Below are 16,233 nucleotides of genomic sequence, written 5' to 3'. Positions count from 1 at the left end.
ATAAATGCAAAATCCCATAAATGGTGAAATGCAATTGATTTCAAATTTTATGGAAGATAAAATTAGAATAACATCACAATAGTTGTTTATGATCTTAGAAAAGGCAAGCTAAGAAAAATAAGACTGAAATGAGAAAAGAAACATAACGCCCTGGGTGGAGTTACTGTTTGGAAAATACAGAATAAAGAAGTGTAATGTGGCTTCAAAGCCAATCACATTTAGACATGTTGGCTTGAAGCCATAGGATTAAAAAGCAAAGACAGACATGTAGATAGCTCTAAAGGGGAGAGTAAAACTCATATTTGATCCTTTTGTGTTTTTATTTTATTTGCTTGATGTGGAGCATTGGCATTTCTTCCCTTAGGGGTTTAGCTTTTTAATGTAAAGGCAAACTTTTGGTTGCAGTACATGTATTTACTTCCCCAAACCTTCAAAAAAAGTCAGTTGGGTGTAACTGAGGTCAGACTGTATTACTGAAGGCATGAAAACCCTTCACTTTTTATTTGTTTTTCCCCAAAGCTGATTGTTTCCTCTCAGAAGCGTAACAGAAGTAACAAAATGACTATTAATATACTTGTAATTTGATTGATTTGATTATGTTCCATTAAATCAATTTCATCATTTAGTAACCACATAGATTTTTCTCCGGGACACTCTGTTCTCAACCAATTCTGCTTGTAACTTAGATGTTTGTAACAGACCTTATGCCAAACCATCCAAAGGAGATTCTTTCTAATCTCCTTTATGGGACGTCTGCAACTAGTTGCACATCACAAAATGAAAATGATAATAATCCACTTTAAAGGTGAACTGAAATAGAACTCCCTTTCATTTTATAGGTGGAGTGGAGGGAACAATAAATTTTAAATGTGGATTTTAAGCACATAGATAGTATGACATGTTTCTGGAAATGTTTGACTGTAGAAAGCTGTTTAAAAAGGCATATATGTGCATACATGCATGTATGCTTACCATGCACTGATTCCACCAGTAAACTTCACCCACCTGTGATCCCTGAATCAGAAAGGGCTGGACATCTCTTCACATAAAATCCTGAAAAACTATTCAATGTTTATAAAGCCATTTCTATGTCAAGGTTAGAATCAAAGTTCTAAAAATCCAAGTAGCTGAAATCCAAATCACAATGTGAGGATACCATGAATTGCATTTAAAACATACTAAGATATTTTCCTGATTTAGGGGGTCTTGCTAAGTAAAGTAAGAATATCATTGTGAAACATGAGTTTCTTCGATTTACTCATTATATTGCGCCAGAGTGGGAATTACAAAAATGTCCACTTGGTGTTTATCTCTCCAAGCAAATGTAAGTTTTTATGTCTCCAGCAGAAATTTAGGAGAGGGTGATGCAGCAATTTTGCCACAACAAGGGCATACACGCAGCTGAGACCTTTATCCTGCGCTATAAGTTGAATAAATGATGAGGATTGCATGACATTGACCTAGAGGAAGGATGGGGAAGAATGAATCAATTGTTCAGCCCCCAATCTGTACCTTCAGCAATGGAAAGAAAGCAAAATGAACAAGTAGGGCAGGCTGCTAAAGCTGGACTTACTCAGGCTGAAGAGGGATTGTCAAGCCACTGTTTCCATGTGCTTTTGAAGGGCTTGAAAGCACTTCCTGGGGAAGGTTACAGCCAAAGGAGGTCACTGGATGCCCATTTGGATCATCCCCTTGCCAGCAGCAGTCCAGGAGAATAAGAGGCTCTCGCTAAGCAACCACGCATCAGAACACACTGTTCATTAGCCTGTTTAGCAATCCTTTCCTTACTCCTACTGTCCTGCTAAAAAGATTGGATAAGGGCAGAAGATAATGTATTGGGGGAGTAGGGTTAATAATGACCCCAATTATCTGAAAGGCTATCCATACTCTTGGATCAGGCTAAAAATCTAGTTTTCCAACCTAGCAGTGATTAAACCACAAATTCTAAAACTAAAACTTGTTGCAACCGACTCCTTTTTGGTTTCAACTGTCACAGTATGCGCTAGTGATGTGTTCTTGACAAAGCTGCTCTGACTTTTAGGGAACTCAACATCCCTTTTATAGTATGGATACTTCAATTACTTTATAATCTGTTGTAAAATTCTCTTGGAATCAGTAGGAAGCTGACAGAGACCAGTTCCCCAGGATTCCTTTTTTCCCCATTTTTCAAAATGGCTACAACCTGGTAAGGATTTCCCAAAAATAATAGAGCAAGTTCTGGCAATGGCTTAGAATACAAACTACCTGGCCTAGACATATGAATTTATTTGAAGTCTTTATCCTATGTTTATGCCATGATCAAGTAGGAATCTCATTCCTTCAACCTTCAGTAACCAAGAATGTTCCATGCCAAAATTGCAAATGTTAGCTATGTAGTAGATGTGTTGTATGATCAATAGCCTGGAATGACAAGAACAGAGCATTTTATTTTTCTAAGAAAGCCAACGTTTGCATAAGGAATTCAAGTTGTCAATCTACTTAGTCATTGGCTTTAAGAATTCTGTAGACACAGAAGGATGTAAGTGTGGTTGATTTAACTCTGTGAGGACTTGATTGGCCAAATATTAAATAAAACAAAACTACAATTTTGTCCTAGCTTTATGGTTTACAGAGCTGTGCCTACTATCAGTCCTATCTCAATACAAGAATTCCAGAATACACTGTCAGTCTCATAGCAAGTATAGTCACTAACAGCAGTAACTCTTTTCTGAGAGGGGGAGTGAGCTTATTAGCTGGTGAAAAAGATGCTACCTCATCACAAAAATAATAGGTAATATGTTTTAAAAAAAACCCTTTGAAATGTATCAAATACAGGCTTACTAATATAGTTCATTTAATGTCCGGTCAAAGTTACAGTGGCACTGAAAAAAGTGACTTATGACCATTTTTCACAGTAATGACTTTTTGAAACTTCCCCATGATCATGTGATCAAAATTCAGATGTTTGGCAAGTGGTTAATACTTATGACCATTGCGGTGTCCCAAGGTTATGTGAATAGCTTTTGCATTCTTTTGGCAAGCAAAGTCAATTGGGAAGCCAGATTCACTTAACAACCGGGTTACTAAACTTATCAACTGCAGTGATTCACTTAACAACTGTGGCAAGGAAGGTTGTAAAATGGGGGCAAACCTCGCTTAACAAATATCTCACTTAACAACAGAAATTTTGGGGTCAAATGTGGTCATAAGTAAAGGACTTGAGTGCAAATTTGATTGACTTCTGTTGCTACCAGACCTATTATATTAACAGTTGCTATGTTGTCAACCAGAGGGTTTTTTTAAAAAAAAAATCATTGTGTTACTGTTAGGATGATGCCAAAAGTTCATGTGTTCTATGGATCAGTTTGTAACCTCAGTGGAATGAAAATCTACACATGCACATGCATACACACACACATATATAATAATATAATATATATATATTATACACACACATACACACACACACACATTATTATGATAGCCTAGTCATTGGGACTTTTCTCCTTGAAGAAATATTCTGTTTCTATTTCACTGTTTCTGTTTTCCAACCTTTTACCTCCTTGAAAGTATGTCAATAAGTTTGGTTATAAAGAATGCAGATCCTTTTATTGCTTTTTTATTTATTTATTTAGCATTATTTATATACAATTACAGGTGCTGTATTTCTTTTTAGATTTTATTATTTTCCCAAAGAGTTTTTATGTGACCATGAAGACAATCTGTCTTGTTCCTTTATTTGTTCACACACACACACACACACACACACACACACACACACACGCTCACTCACACTCCCTTTCACTTTGTTCTGCTTTAAATACAATGATAGTTTGAGAATGATGGGTCAGGAGGTAACTTGGTCCGCTATATCTTAGGAGAAATGGATCCACAACAAGCACCATGTTAAGACCAGGCACTTAACAATTTCTGCGATACTTTTCTTTCTCTTCTTAGTACAGATGGTACATTATATTTTGTGTCTTTAGCTAAATTTCCCCCTGTAATTCAGTCATGCATGGCTTTTGATTTGAAATTAATGCATTATTAAAAACCTTGTCAATTTGTTACAACCAAGCATTTGAAATGGAATGATGAGTTTGTCGCCACAGAAACCTATTTGGCAGCAAGGAATTGTCTCATCAAAAACAGAAACAAACCCTTTATGATTTCCATATAAGGATGAGGATATTTCCTCAAACTATCATAGTTGGTTTTCCCCACCCCACCCACCCCATATTTTAATTAGAGGTAGTGTTCCACAAATGAATCTATAGGAACTTTTTCTGAGGCTGGGTAACTAATGGCTTTTCTTTATTTTAACATATTTCTTTTCTCTGTTAGATAACGAAGAACATCCTGAAGTATCTGTTGTGGAAAACGTTGTAGATGGTGCCTCTACTGTGGTGTTTGGAAGGTTAAAGCCTCCTGTGAAAAATGGCAAGGAAATAGCCATACTTCGTGACAAAACGAATGAGCAGCAAAAGCTGATGACCAAGCATAAGCCTGACATACGTCTACAACCTGTTAGGGTGAGTTGATAAATAGTAATATGAAATTAACTAGTATTACTATGAGGTAGTTTCAAGGATCTAATAGTTCCATTTAAGATTCTAATCTTCTCTGAGTGGCACCGTATAAGATTTGACTGAAGGTTTTTCTAGAATTATGTCCCACTCTTTTCTAATTTAGGGATGCTTGCGTTAAAAGATGGTATGTAATTTTTTACTGAAGATTTTAAGTACAATAGTAAAATCTAAAATAAACTAAAAAATAATAAAAAGAATGAAAGATGCAAAGAAGAAGAAAAAATACAAAAAGCACAAAAAAGAAAGAAAATAATGTAGTAAAGAAATTAATAATATAGTAATTAAAGAAAATATATAAAGAAGTGACTTCCAATTTTGATGACATGTATAAATAATTTTAGTAATTCTTTGCCACCTCATAGTTTACAGCCAATTATATCTTCATTCCATATCTATAAACAAATCCATAAAGCACCATTTTTTCAGTTGTGATGCCAGCAGGAAATCCATTAATATTTACCAGAAATAATAATGTTTTATTTTAACCTTGATCAATTAAGCCAACTTCTTTTAATTCAACTCATCTAAAGCTTTAGTCCATTCAAATAATGTCATAGAATTTGATTTCTTATCATTTTTTCCTCACAAGATTCTTCAAAGCTTTAATAAGCTTATTTTGTAAATCCAACATAAAAAATAAATAAAATATGCAGGTCACTGTTTTGGTTTATGATTTGTATTACCCTTTTAATTTTTGAAACATCATATTTCTTTTGAATATGCAGTGAGGCGATCTTTTCTATATCATTCTCATAGCCTGATCCATTTTTGATGCCATCTCTGCCATCTCTATCTATGGAAGCAAACATCACTATTAATATTGTTGATACTAAATTCTGATTTCGATTTTCAAGAACATCCTTCAGTATTTGAAAATCTTATTCCAAATTTATCTATGTCCTTAATCCCTTTATAACTTTCTAGAATCAGAGTGGTATTTAGCTTTTTGCTGTTTATTTTAATTTTTAAAAATTCTTAAATTTATTATTAATTTTTTCTTTCATTGAAGATGTATGGCAAACTCATCTAGTATTTTTGGACTTATCAATCCAAAAGTCTCTAATACCCATGGTTTAAAAGTAGTTAATTGCCAATTACTGAACATGAATAGAAGAGGAAGATTGTGAACTTACTGTCCTTTGAAAGGCACTAACAGCAACTGTGAGCCAGATAGGTATTTCTGTCGTTTCTGAGTGCTCAAAACCCACCATGGATCACTGATGTGCAGTCTCAGAGTGGAGGGGAGGGGAGAGGAGCAGAACGGAACAGAGCAGAAGAATAGAATAGAATAGAATAGAATAGAATAGAATAGAATAGAATAGAATAGAATAGAATAGAATAGAATAGAATAGAATAGAATAGAATGAGTTGGAACCTTGGAGGGATCTTGGAGGTCTTCTACTCCAACCCCCTTCCTAGGCAGGAAACCCTACACCATTTCAGACAAATGGTTATCCAACATCTTTTTAAAAACTTCCAGTGTTTGAGCATTCACAATTTCTGGAGGCAAGTTGTTCCAACTGTCAGGAAATTTCTCCTTAGTTCTAAGTTGCTTGTCTCCTTGATTATTTCTACCCATTGCTTCTTGTCCTGCCCTCAAGTGCTTTGGAGAATAGCTTGACTCCCTCTTCTTTGTGGCAGTCCCTGAGATATCGGAACATTGCTATCATGTCTCCCCTAGTCCTTCTCTTCATTAGACTTGACATACCCAGTTCCTGCAACCATTTTTCATATGTTTTGGCCTCCAATCCCCTAATCATTTGTGTTGCTCTTCTCTTTACAAGGAGCAACTGATCTTCCCTTGTCCGTGTGTCCACACTTATAACCATTGCAGCATCCCCATGGTCATGTGATCAAAATTTGAACACTTGGCAACTGGTTCATATCTATTCATGGTTGCAGTGACCTGGGGTCATGTGATCCCCTTTTGTGACTTTCTGACAAGCAAAGTCAATGGGGAAGCCAGATTCACTTAACAACCATGCTACTAAGTTAACCACTGCAGTGATTCACTTAGCCACTGTGGCAATAAATAACCAGATCTTTACAGCTATTTTTCACTTAAAAATGGTCTTGTTTAGCAAGAGAAATTTTGGACTCAGTTGTGGCTGAAGGTCAAGGATGGCCTGTATTCTTGGGATTAGGCTAAAAAGTAATTTGGTTGGTAGTGACATATGATGGTAACAATAGAATTAAAAAGTGTTGTTGAATTGGGTGGATAAAATGATGATTAAGTTATAGGTGAGGGTTTTGTTGTGCAATCAGTCTACCTATTTCCCAGAATATTATTGGGCAAGCAGAGAACCAGGTGATTTTTGTCTTTAAGAAAGCTGTAAAGATCTGGCTATTTACCCAGGCATTTTTTTTTTAAGTTTTGGAATCTGAGATAAAATTCTGATCTGTCCATCTCCCATCTCAGCATCCCACTTTTATCTTGTTCAACCGCTGTTTCCCCAGGCATTGAGTCATCAAGGGAATGAGCCCAGCCAGTGTAGGGATGTTGTGACAGTGTCATAGGAAGTGATGTTCCCTGTGAAATTATTGTTTTATCTTTTGTTTTTGTTTGCTGTTGTTTTGAATGCCTACAATTATTGTCTGTAAGCTAGGCTGACATATATATGTTCAATAAATAAAGTAGATAAAAATAAAATATTGACATTCATTTATAGCCGACTTTTCTATCTGTTTACAAGTGTGCATTAACATCACTGGAGCCATATCAAAAGTAATCAGACAGAATAATTGTTTTCACTTCTGATCATCTCTTTTTTTAATTAGATTCTGTTTGTGAACAACAACAACAACAGCAACATATTTTATTATATTATTCAGCTGGTAGCAATAGTTTTTCACCTAGATGCATGTTATTCTTTAAACAAGTTTATGGAGGATATCAGTGAAGAAAGATATGTTCATTTAGATGGCAAAATATGGACTGTACAACTCTAGAATTCTAACCACGTAATGCCTACTGGTTACTGAGATTTTTTGCAGAAAATGATGGATTAAGTGGGTGCTATCAAGTGTCTTAGATGGAGGCTAACCTGTTTTTGATTATCTACCTTTACTGTTAAAAAAAACTTAATATACATGTGCTCTGAAAATTTAATATGCTTTGTAACTCAGCAGAAATTCTATCAGAAACTACAATAGGTCTCTCAATTTGCCTTAATTAGATAAGGTAGGGAATTTTAGAGAAGACTGTCAGGGGGAAAGAGAAAATAATACTTAACAGATCAGAACAGAACATCTCTTTCCATAAATTTGAAGAATTTTGGCATGGCCCAGAAAGATTTTGGCACACGGGATTGTCAATTAGGATTACAGGTGGTGTAGTGTGGTGTAAAGGGATTATTTCTAGTTGTAGATTTTCTCATTCAGCCTTTGCTCTTTTCCCTCAGGTAAAATTGATACCAGCTAGCTGTGCTTTACACCATCCCTTTTGGTTTTGCTATACTAGCAATGCATGAGGTTTTCCCCTCTCTTACTCTGTCGTTCATAGTGCCATATTTAGGCTGGTCTAATTGGCTTCACTGTTTTGTAACTGGCCCAAATCCAGGCAAAGTCTGAGTAGCTGAAGACTATTCAGGATGTTTCTTGGACAGAAACTGACAGGCTCTGAAATTGGTTTTCACAGTCTCTCGAAAGCTTTTGAGGCTTCTGTCTGTGTGTGGGTTAAACAATTGGCATGTGGTGCTTTATTTTCTTGAAAGCTCAAGATGGATTGAAGAATAAGCACTGATAAAACAGGCAAGCTCCGATTATAATTTATTGAAGTGATAGTGGTAGAGTCTTTGCTATATAAAAAAAAACATCTCCTTGCTACCTAAAGATAAAAGAATCATGGCAAATTATTTTCAAGTGATCATGGGAGGTTAAGTAGTTAGTTATTACTCAAATTCAAATATCCATCCATCTAACAAAAGAAACTTGTGAGTGAAGAACAGAGGTAAAGGCATAATACAATTATCAAAATGTGTTTTTAAAAAAACCCAAGTCAAGGCCTCTGTGAAAATCTCAGTAGCAACATATTACACACACCGGTGCCAGAACTTGTTAACATCCTGGCTGACGTGTTTGGTGGAAGAACCCACTAGTTTTACTTCATCAAAGAAACCCAAGCCCACTCTGACAGACCTGGTGGGATGGACAAAACATTAAAGATAAGCAGGCCAACAAGTAATCTTGCCCCATGCCAGGTGGGTTTTTTAAACTGACAGCCAGCACATTGAATTACACCCAGAAACCTGCTGGGAGTAATTGCACTTCCTGTGGTAGCAATGTTATATGAGAGTGCCATGGCATGGTTGATCTTAGCCAGTGGTGGGCAGCTGCCAGTTTGGACCGACTTGCCCATACCAGTAGTTCTGACCACCAGCTGGGCCTGCCCACCCGCCCAGTGGTGGGATTCAATTTTTTTACTACTGGTTCTACGGGCATGGCTTGGTGGGCATGGCAGGGGAAGGATACTGTAAAATCTGCAGTCAGAGGTGGCATTTGCTGGTTCTCCGAACTATTCAAAATTTCTGCTTGCTACCAGTTCTCCAGAACTGGTCAGAACCTGCTGAATACCACCTCTGCACCCGCCCCAGTGCTATCCCATCCTATATATCTGGCTCGCTCATCCCGCCCATGCAGCCCAGCTGCTTTCTGCGCCTCACCCAATCTACTCACCGCAACTGCCACGTGCAGGAAATCTCTGTGTTTTTGCAGCTGTGCACAAGCAAATGGGGCGTGCGCGCACACTCACATTTTTGGTTCTGCACTAGGCGAACCAGTTGTTACAGTATGTGCAGCCCACCTCTGATCTTAGTCAAAGAGAAAGGCTACAAGTGAAATACATCCCACAGGGCACTGTATTAAAAAAAGCTTATATTAAGTGAAAAGAGCTATGGTAATATACTTTTCTGAGGCGGAGGCAGACAGTGGTCACATTTTAAAATTATATCTATATTATTAGATTCAAATCTATAAAGTTATGTTAAGCAAGCATCAACACCATCTCCCCAGCAATCCATATGGCTCTCATTGTGAGGGTGTTCCATAAGTATTTGAAACTTTGGTTTTACTCTCAGGTGTGGCAAGTCCTAGCCAGTATATAGGATTGCATCCTGTTCTCCTTTGAGAGGTATTGGGTTGTTCTGGATGTTCATTATCTTTTCCTTTGGTTTTTATAATTCATTACTTTTAATATATAAACTCCACAGAGTTGTTTGGAGTTGGGCAGCTTCTAAATTGTAATATTTTTTTAAAATAATAATGCAAACTGAGCATACCAATGACAAACCTTGACATACGTATCTCAGAAGCCAAATGCAATTGTAGTCTCTTTCTTAAACAAAAACCCAGAACATGAACTTTGATATGCTCTGAACTTTTCTGTTCTGTTTTCTCTTTCTGCCTTGTTCGTGCATTGCAGACACCCTGTCAACAGGAATTGGACCAGGTTTTGGAACGTATATCAACCATGCGCCTGCCAGATGAACGTGGTCCATTAGAACATCTTTATTCCCTGAACATCCCAAATTGTGATAAGCAAGGACTTTACAATCTCAAACAGGTAAGAAGAGTACTTGGGAGACTGCGGAAAACATAGTAAAAAATTCAATGCATAATTCCACTCTAAGAAGATTCATGTAAAACTGAACACACGATCATGCAGTGGTGTATCATTCAGTTGTTATTGGTGTATTAATAAACAATTATTTTAAATAGAATGAATTTATTATAGACATTCAAAGGAAAATCATAGAAGAGAGAATATTTTCGTACTTGTATTGTTTTCACATCCCCATTGACATGCAATGCCTGCTTTGCATTAAATATTTTAATTTTATGCCCATTGTAGATGTGGTAAACTATTTCTGGAGCCTCGAGGTTTTGCTGCTTCTATGTAATTAGTGAGTTGCCCAGATTAGAGTCTACCTCTTATCTTCTGAGTTGTGATTTTATTGCCTTTTATTTCATTGTCAAGCTTTAAAAAACTGAGTGGAATTAATTAATTTTAAAAATAGCCAAAAAAAAACCCTGTGTAGAACACAAAAATGTTGCTAGTCCACATCTTTGACTGTCTCCATGCTCACTTGGGATTCTTGGAGTAGGAAATTCCACAATATACAGACTTTTCATTCTGCTATTTTCTTAAAGCATTCCTCTTCTGATTTCCCATCAATTTTGGAATCCTATTTTCCTCTTTTTTGTCATCCTTATACACTGGAATCTGAAAAATAGCTAAGGGTCATGACATGGCAGGCATATTTGATTTGTACATTGTACATATTTGTTCTTCATTTAGAAAATTCACCACATTGGTGACACCTTGCTAGATCTCCATATCCAGAAAGAACAATATTATGTCAAATGTTTACTTTTCTCATGAAATTACTGGGGATATCAATACATCAAAAGTAGTGAGTTTGTAAAGGGACAGGTGTTCTTATCATGAGACAGGAACCATGTCCTAATTTTGATTGCTGGCATGAACTATATGGAGATTGTTCAAAAATGCATACTCTGTTTTTTAGAAAATGTTCTTAAAGTCCCTAGGGAGAACATCAGCTACTTGTCAAAAGGACTCTGGATTCTTGAATTTAAATGCCAAGCAAAATATCTTGTTCCTGAGAAAATATAGTTTCTAGATTAAGTCCTAGAGCAGAGGTCCCCAACCCCAGGCCACAGCTTATTAGGAACCAGGCCTTACAAGTGGCAAGTGCATGTGTGCCCTGCCGCTTGTATGGAACCATCCTCCCCCCACTGGTCCATCACATTGGAAAGGTAGGGACCACTACCTTAGAGGAACAAAGGATGGATCCATGTCCACAAATAACCCAGGCAACAAGGTTCCTTGGCAGGATCATAGAGCCAGAATCTTTTTCTCATTTCAGATATCTCTAGGTGCCATTTTCTTGCCATTTTCTAATGATGCATCAATAATCCATCCAGTTTTTCCTTTCTAAAATACATTTTCTTTCCTTACAACCTCCTGTTAGACATACAGAGTATGAACATCAATGTAGGGTGTGGTTTCTTTGATGTAACTTTCTTTTTTGTAAGACAAAGGGCTAGGGTTCCAATGTCTTCAGAGGTCTAATTATTTTGGCAGGCCCACACCCATGGCTGTGGACAATGTCCCTTCAATTGTTTAGTGCCCTGAAGGAACTATTACGTGATTACAAACAGATACATATGGAGTAGGGATTCACTACTTGATCTGCAAAAGAAAATAAGCATTGCTAGAGAGTTTTAATCATATTTGAATTAGAAATACAGAAAAATGCAAGCTGTATGGGCAAGAAGAAGTAGTGTGTGGTTGACTGCTTTGCTCATTTGATTCCCATTGACCATACATTTTCTATCTGGGAGGTGTGATTAATACTGGATCTAGATTCGAATAAATTTTATTTGCAATCAAGCCATTAAGACTGATTTGAACAAATCTTTGATGACTTACTCCTCCAATCCTTAAATCAGAAAGGCAGGGGTGTATTTACAATGTTCTGCTAGTTGATCCAAGCAAAAATGCCCGTTTTTTGCATTATTGACTCTGGAAGGCTCTAACAATTTTTTTTATGGATTAAGTAATCAAACCCGCACTACGGAATTTCTTTATGTTCTCAAATTCAACATACTAATGACATAATTCTGTCATATTAGATGTTCCAACCAATGCATGGCAGAGGATGAAAACAAAGATTACTGAAAAACACAGTAACTCTCATTAATTTATTGTATGAGGACAAGATTTATTGAATTGACTGAAATTATACTACATGCTAAGCCATGAAACCTAGTTTGGAAACAACAATGCTTGGTTCACATAATAAGCTAAGCCATAGTCTGAGAACAATATAAAATACTGTAAGTGGTTGAGTCTCATGGACCTAAAAATATTGTTGCCACCCCCCACTCCAAATATCTGCTTTTCTATCCCTATTCATTTCCCAATGCTCGCTGGGGAATGGCTTTTATAGTTGCTTTGAATAAACATAAATATTACCCATGATGAACTCTATTGAGTGTTGCAAAATCTTGTCAGAATTCACAGTTCTCATTGAAAGCAAAATCTATTATTCTAATTTTACTTCTTGCTGCAAAACATGACATTTTTCTACTATTTTTAAATCAAATAGAAGAAAGTAGTCTCTAATGGATAGAACTAGAATTTCATCAGCATCATTTTCTTAATTACATGTGATTGTGACATGTAATTTAAATAGGAAGTGTCCAAGTTGCAAATTTGGCAGGCTGACTTTTTATTATTACACTGTTAATCTCGGACAAAATGACTGCTTGATCCTCCAAATCTTGTAATAAATCAACTTCTTCCAGTTTGATGTTCTAGTCTATCGAATTGGCTAGCTTTAAACATCCTAAGAAAACAGAATGGTTTGAATAGTTTCACTATTCAGCAGATACTATGGTTGAATAATAAATCCTAGTGATTTTGGAAGAATGAGCAATCATTTGTCATGACTGTCAACTATAGTAGGGTCTATTTAGCCAACTGAATTATCAATTCTTCTGCTTCCCCTCTCTGTTTTAGTGCAAAATGTCAGTGAATGGCCAGCGAGGAGAATGTTGGTGTGTTAATCCCAACACTGGGAAAACCATCTTGGGGTCGCCTACCATCCGTGGAGATCCTGAATGCCACCTCTTCTATGCTGACTATGAGCAGGACGACAGGGGAACACCAGCCTTTCAAGTGCAATAGTTGGACACATTCCTACTGTCTGTCATGTGGCTTGGCCTATTCTCAGTGCTGGATTTTACATGGGTTTTAATGCATTCTGATTTTTTTTCCCCTTCGTGTTGATGTTCCAGCAAATCCCCAGTGATTTTTGGGATAGGGGTGGGGGAAATCTGGGCTATACATTTATCTCAGTTGCTTGCACCATTGGGCAAATACAATAAAGGTGGTGGATAGAAAGGTTTGGTATCTCAGGCGTTCTCTTATCCTGCTCCCAACTCTACCCAAACTCTTCTAAATCACTTTTACTCTTGCCAGAAGGAGCAAAGAAAACAAGGTCAGGACAAAGAGTTAACCTGACCTCTTCACTCATATGTGCTCCTGCTCCCACCAGGCTGAATGAGATAATCCTTACCCTAATTCTTTCTCACCACCCAAGCCAAAGACCAAAGATTGTAAATACTACATTGTGCCTGCTACACAGAGTCCTGCATTCTGTCCATGTTGGTCCCATTTTAGGTGTGTTATAGCTAAAGGACTAAAGAGAATCTTTGCTTAGGGATCAATATTTCTTGGAAGGCATGGCCAGCAAGGAGCTACACACTGCCACCATGTTGTCCTAGAAGGCACTGTATTTAATAGAAGGTTTACAAAAGTGCAAAACCCTGCTACCACCACCCCACCATTAAATGTTAAAACATCAATGTGTAGCCTTATTCACTGAGAATTCAATGCCACGGATTATTATTCAGCATCCTGCTGCCTCTTAGACTTAGACTTCATAACTCTTAAGAAGCAAAAACCCATTTAAAACCCATGAGTAGACCAGTCATTCTCCCTACCCTAAATGACGTAGGTCCAAGATGAGCAGTGCCTGTGTCTCTGTAAGTAAACGACACTAAATATAGTGCTTTGTAAACCTTGAAAGTGGACAGATTATATGTATATGTTCATTGATATGCATACAAGCCTGTATAGAATAATCAAATCTGGGAGCTAGGAGAGATATGGTGTTGAACTTTCAGTTCCCAGTAATGAATTAAGTTTCTCAGATAACCATTTCACCCTCTTGAGTTTGATTTTGCTTCTGGGTGGATCATGGAAATGTTGAAAATAATGAGAAGCAGTTGCATGTATTATGTCTTCTTGTATTATATATGCCAATTTATATTTACTGAATAGTTGCTATTAGTATAATTGTTGAAGACAGGAGGTTTTGTGTATGTTCTTTTTTTTTAATGCCATATATATTGGAGGAGAAAAAAAATGAAACATTTCCATCTTTTTTTTCTGTAAGAACACAGCAGAAAAATGACGTTAGAAAAATGACTGGGCTTCTCTCTGGTAACAGAGTTCTCCTTTGGCCAGCTTGCCATTTCACTGTGTCCTTTTCATGCACACAATGCCTGTTGTTCCATTATGCTTGATGCCTTGAAAGAATCTCCTTCCTTCTCTACCTGCCTCCCCTCCCAAAACTGCAGCACTCCCTCTATGGCATAATGTGAGGCATATAGCCATATTTCCACAATCTCTGGTGAAAATGAGGGGGAAAATTGTGAATTACTGAGAATGTCAGTACCTCAGATCCATAGGCAGGTATATATACACACTTGCTTCAAGAGAGAATATAAAACAAATATCAATGTTTCATGTTGCAAGACAGAAACTGGTAGAGGAAATGAGTTGAAATTTAAATATTAACTTTGATATTTAAATTTAAATCTATTATTATTAAATTTGAATTTAAACAAATATTTTTCCGGAGCAAATTGTAGACGGTGGATTATTCCTAGTAGGAAAGCATATATGCTAAAGAATTAATATGCTTTTGGTGACAAGATTCTGTGAAGAAAAAAAGGCAATGCTGTAAGTGAATGTGATAAAGTAAATCTCAAATTGCACTGGAGAAGTTTTCCCAGCAGGCACAGTACATAAAGGAATAAAACCATTGTGATAACAGATCATTGCAGTGAATGAAAACCATTATTTTCTTATCAGGCAAAACCTTGATTATTTGTGCTTTTTAAACATTTATGTTTGGTATATTCCAAATCCAAATTCATCCAACAAATATTCTTCTCATTGGGAAGAAAATATTTGTTCCTTTTTATTTACTTTCCACTTCCATTCTAGCAATTTAGAAACTAGTATCGGTGCCTTAAAGAGGAATATCACCTACCCCTTAAGTTTATACTCTTAACTGTAGATACTTCTTCAGGAATAAACCTAGAACTATAGTGATAAAAATACTGAAAACACTTCATGTTCTGGGAATATAAATCAACATTTTTGTTTTGTTTTATTTTTCCTGTGGGAGGCATCCAGTTTTCCTACTGCAACATTTAGTAATTAATAATAATTGGTGCTATCTATTTTCTTTCAATACCCATCAAAGAAAAATTCAGATACTTTCCATGTAAATACTGCCATTGGAAGCTGATGCTTACAATTTACTCCTGTTTAGAAATCAGAATGCTGTTTTCTTTATTTTGTTTGATTGCTAAACTGTAAGAAATTTGAAATAAATTAAATGGGATGCCAGAAAAAAAACACGTTGTGATGGTCTGGTTATTTGTAACATGCATACCTGAAGGCTTTTTCCAAGTCTTTTTCTACAACCCACAATTTTTTTCCTTCTCACATATATACACATACAGACACCTGTTTCACCAGTTACCATTGTTTCCTTAATCTTAAAGCACAAAGTACATCTGGTTGTCATTTTTGCGCACCTAAGAGTTTCTGCATCATTGTATAGAAACTTCATCTGTCTGCTGGGATCACTCCACAGCATACAAGGGCCTTCAAACAAAGTAAGTTGGATTGAGCTCCAAACTCTTAAACACTCCTGAACCCATTCAATTCTGACACATCTTTGAGAATTGTAGTACAAAGGTTGCCTTGCTGAGAAAATATCCATTATTCCTTGGAATGCTGCATATTCTTATTTAACAGATTTAAATCCTTCCTCCAGGACTG

The 16,233-nt window shown here is 36.6% G+C and overlaps 1 protein-coding gene across 1 annotated transcript in view; it reads left to right on the top strand.

The window, feature by feature from the left end:
* IGFBP2 (insulin like growth factor binding protein 2) overlaps positions 1-15,804 on the top strand; it is a 61,405-nt gene extending 45,601 nt beyond the window's left edge. Inside the window, exons 2-4 of the mRNA XM_026707876.2 lie at positions 4,324-4,511; positions 9,988-10,128; positions 13,111-15,804. Of these exons, the coding sequence (XP_026563661.1) occupies positions 4,324-4,511; positions 9,988-10,128; positions 13,111-13,278 (497 nt within the window). The 3' untranslated portion in view covers positions 13,279-15,804. The remainder of the gene's footprint in view (positions 1-4,323; positions 4,512-9,987; positions 10,129-13,110) is intronic.
* Positions 15,805-16,233: the final 429 nt, after the last annotated feature.

The sequence above is a fragment of the Pseudonaja textilis genome, chromosome 1 (assembly GCF_049901715.1).
Source record: "Pseudonaja textilis isolate UNSWEBS1 chromosome 1, rPseTex1.2, whole genome shotgun sequence".
In the NCBI taxonomy this organism is placed as follows: Eukaryota; Metazoa; Chordata; class Lepidosauria; order Squamata; family Elapidae; genus Pseudonaja; species Pseudonaja textilis.
Note: the sequence above shows the minus strand (reverse complement) of the source record. Positions and strands in the feature narration are given on the sequence as shown.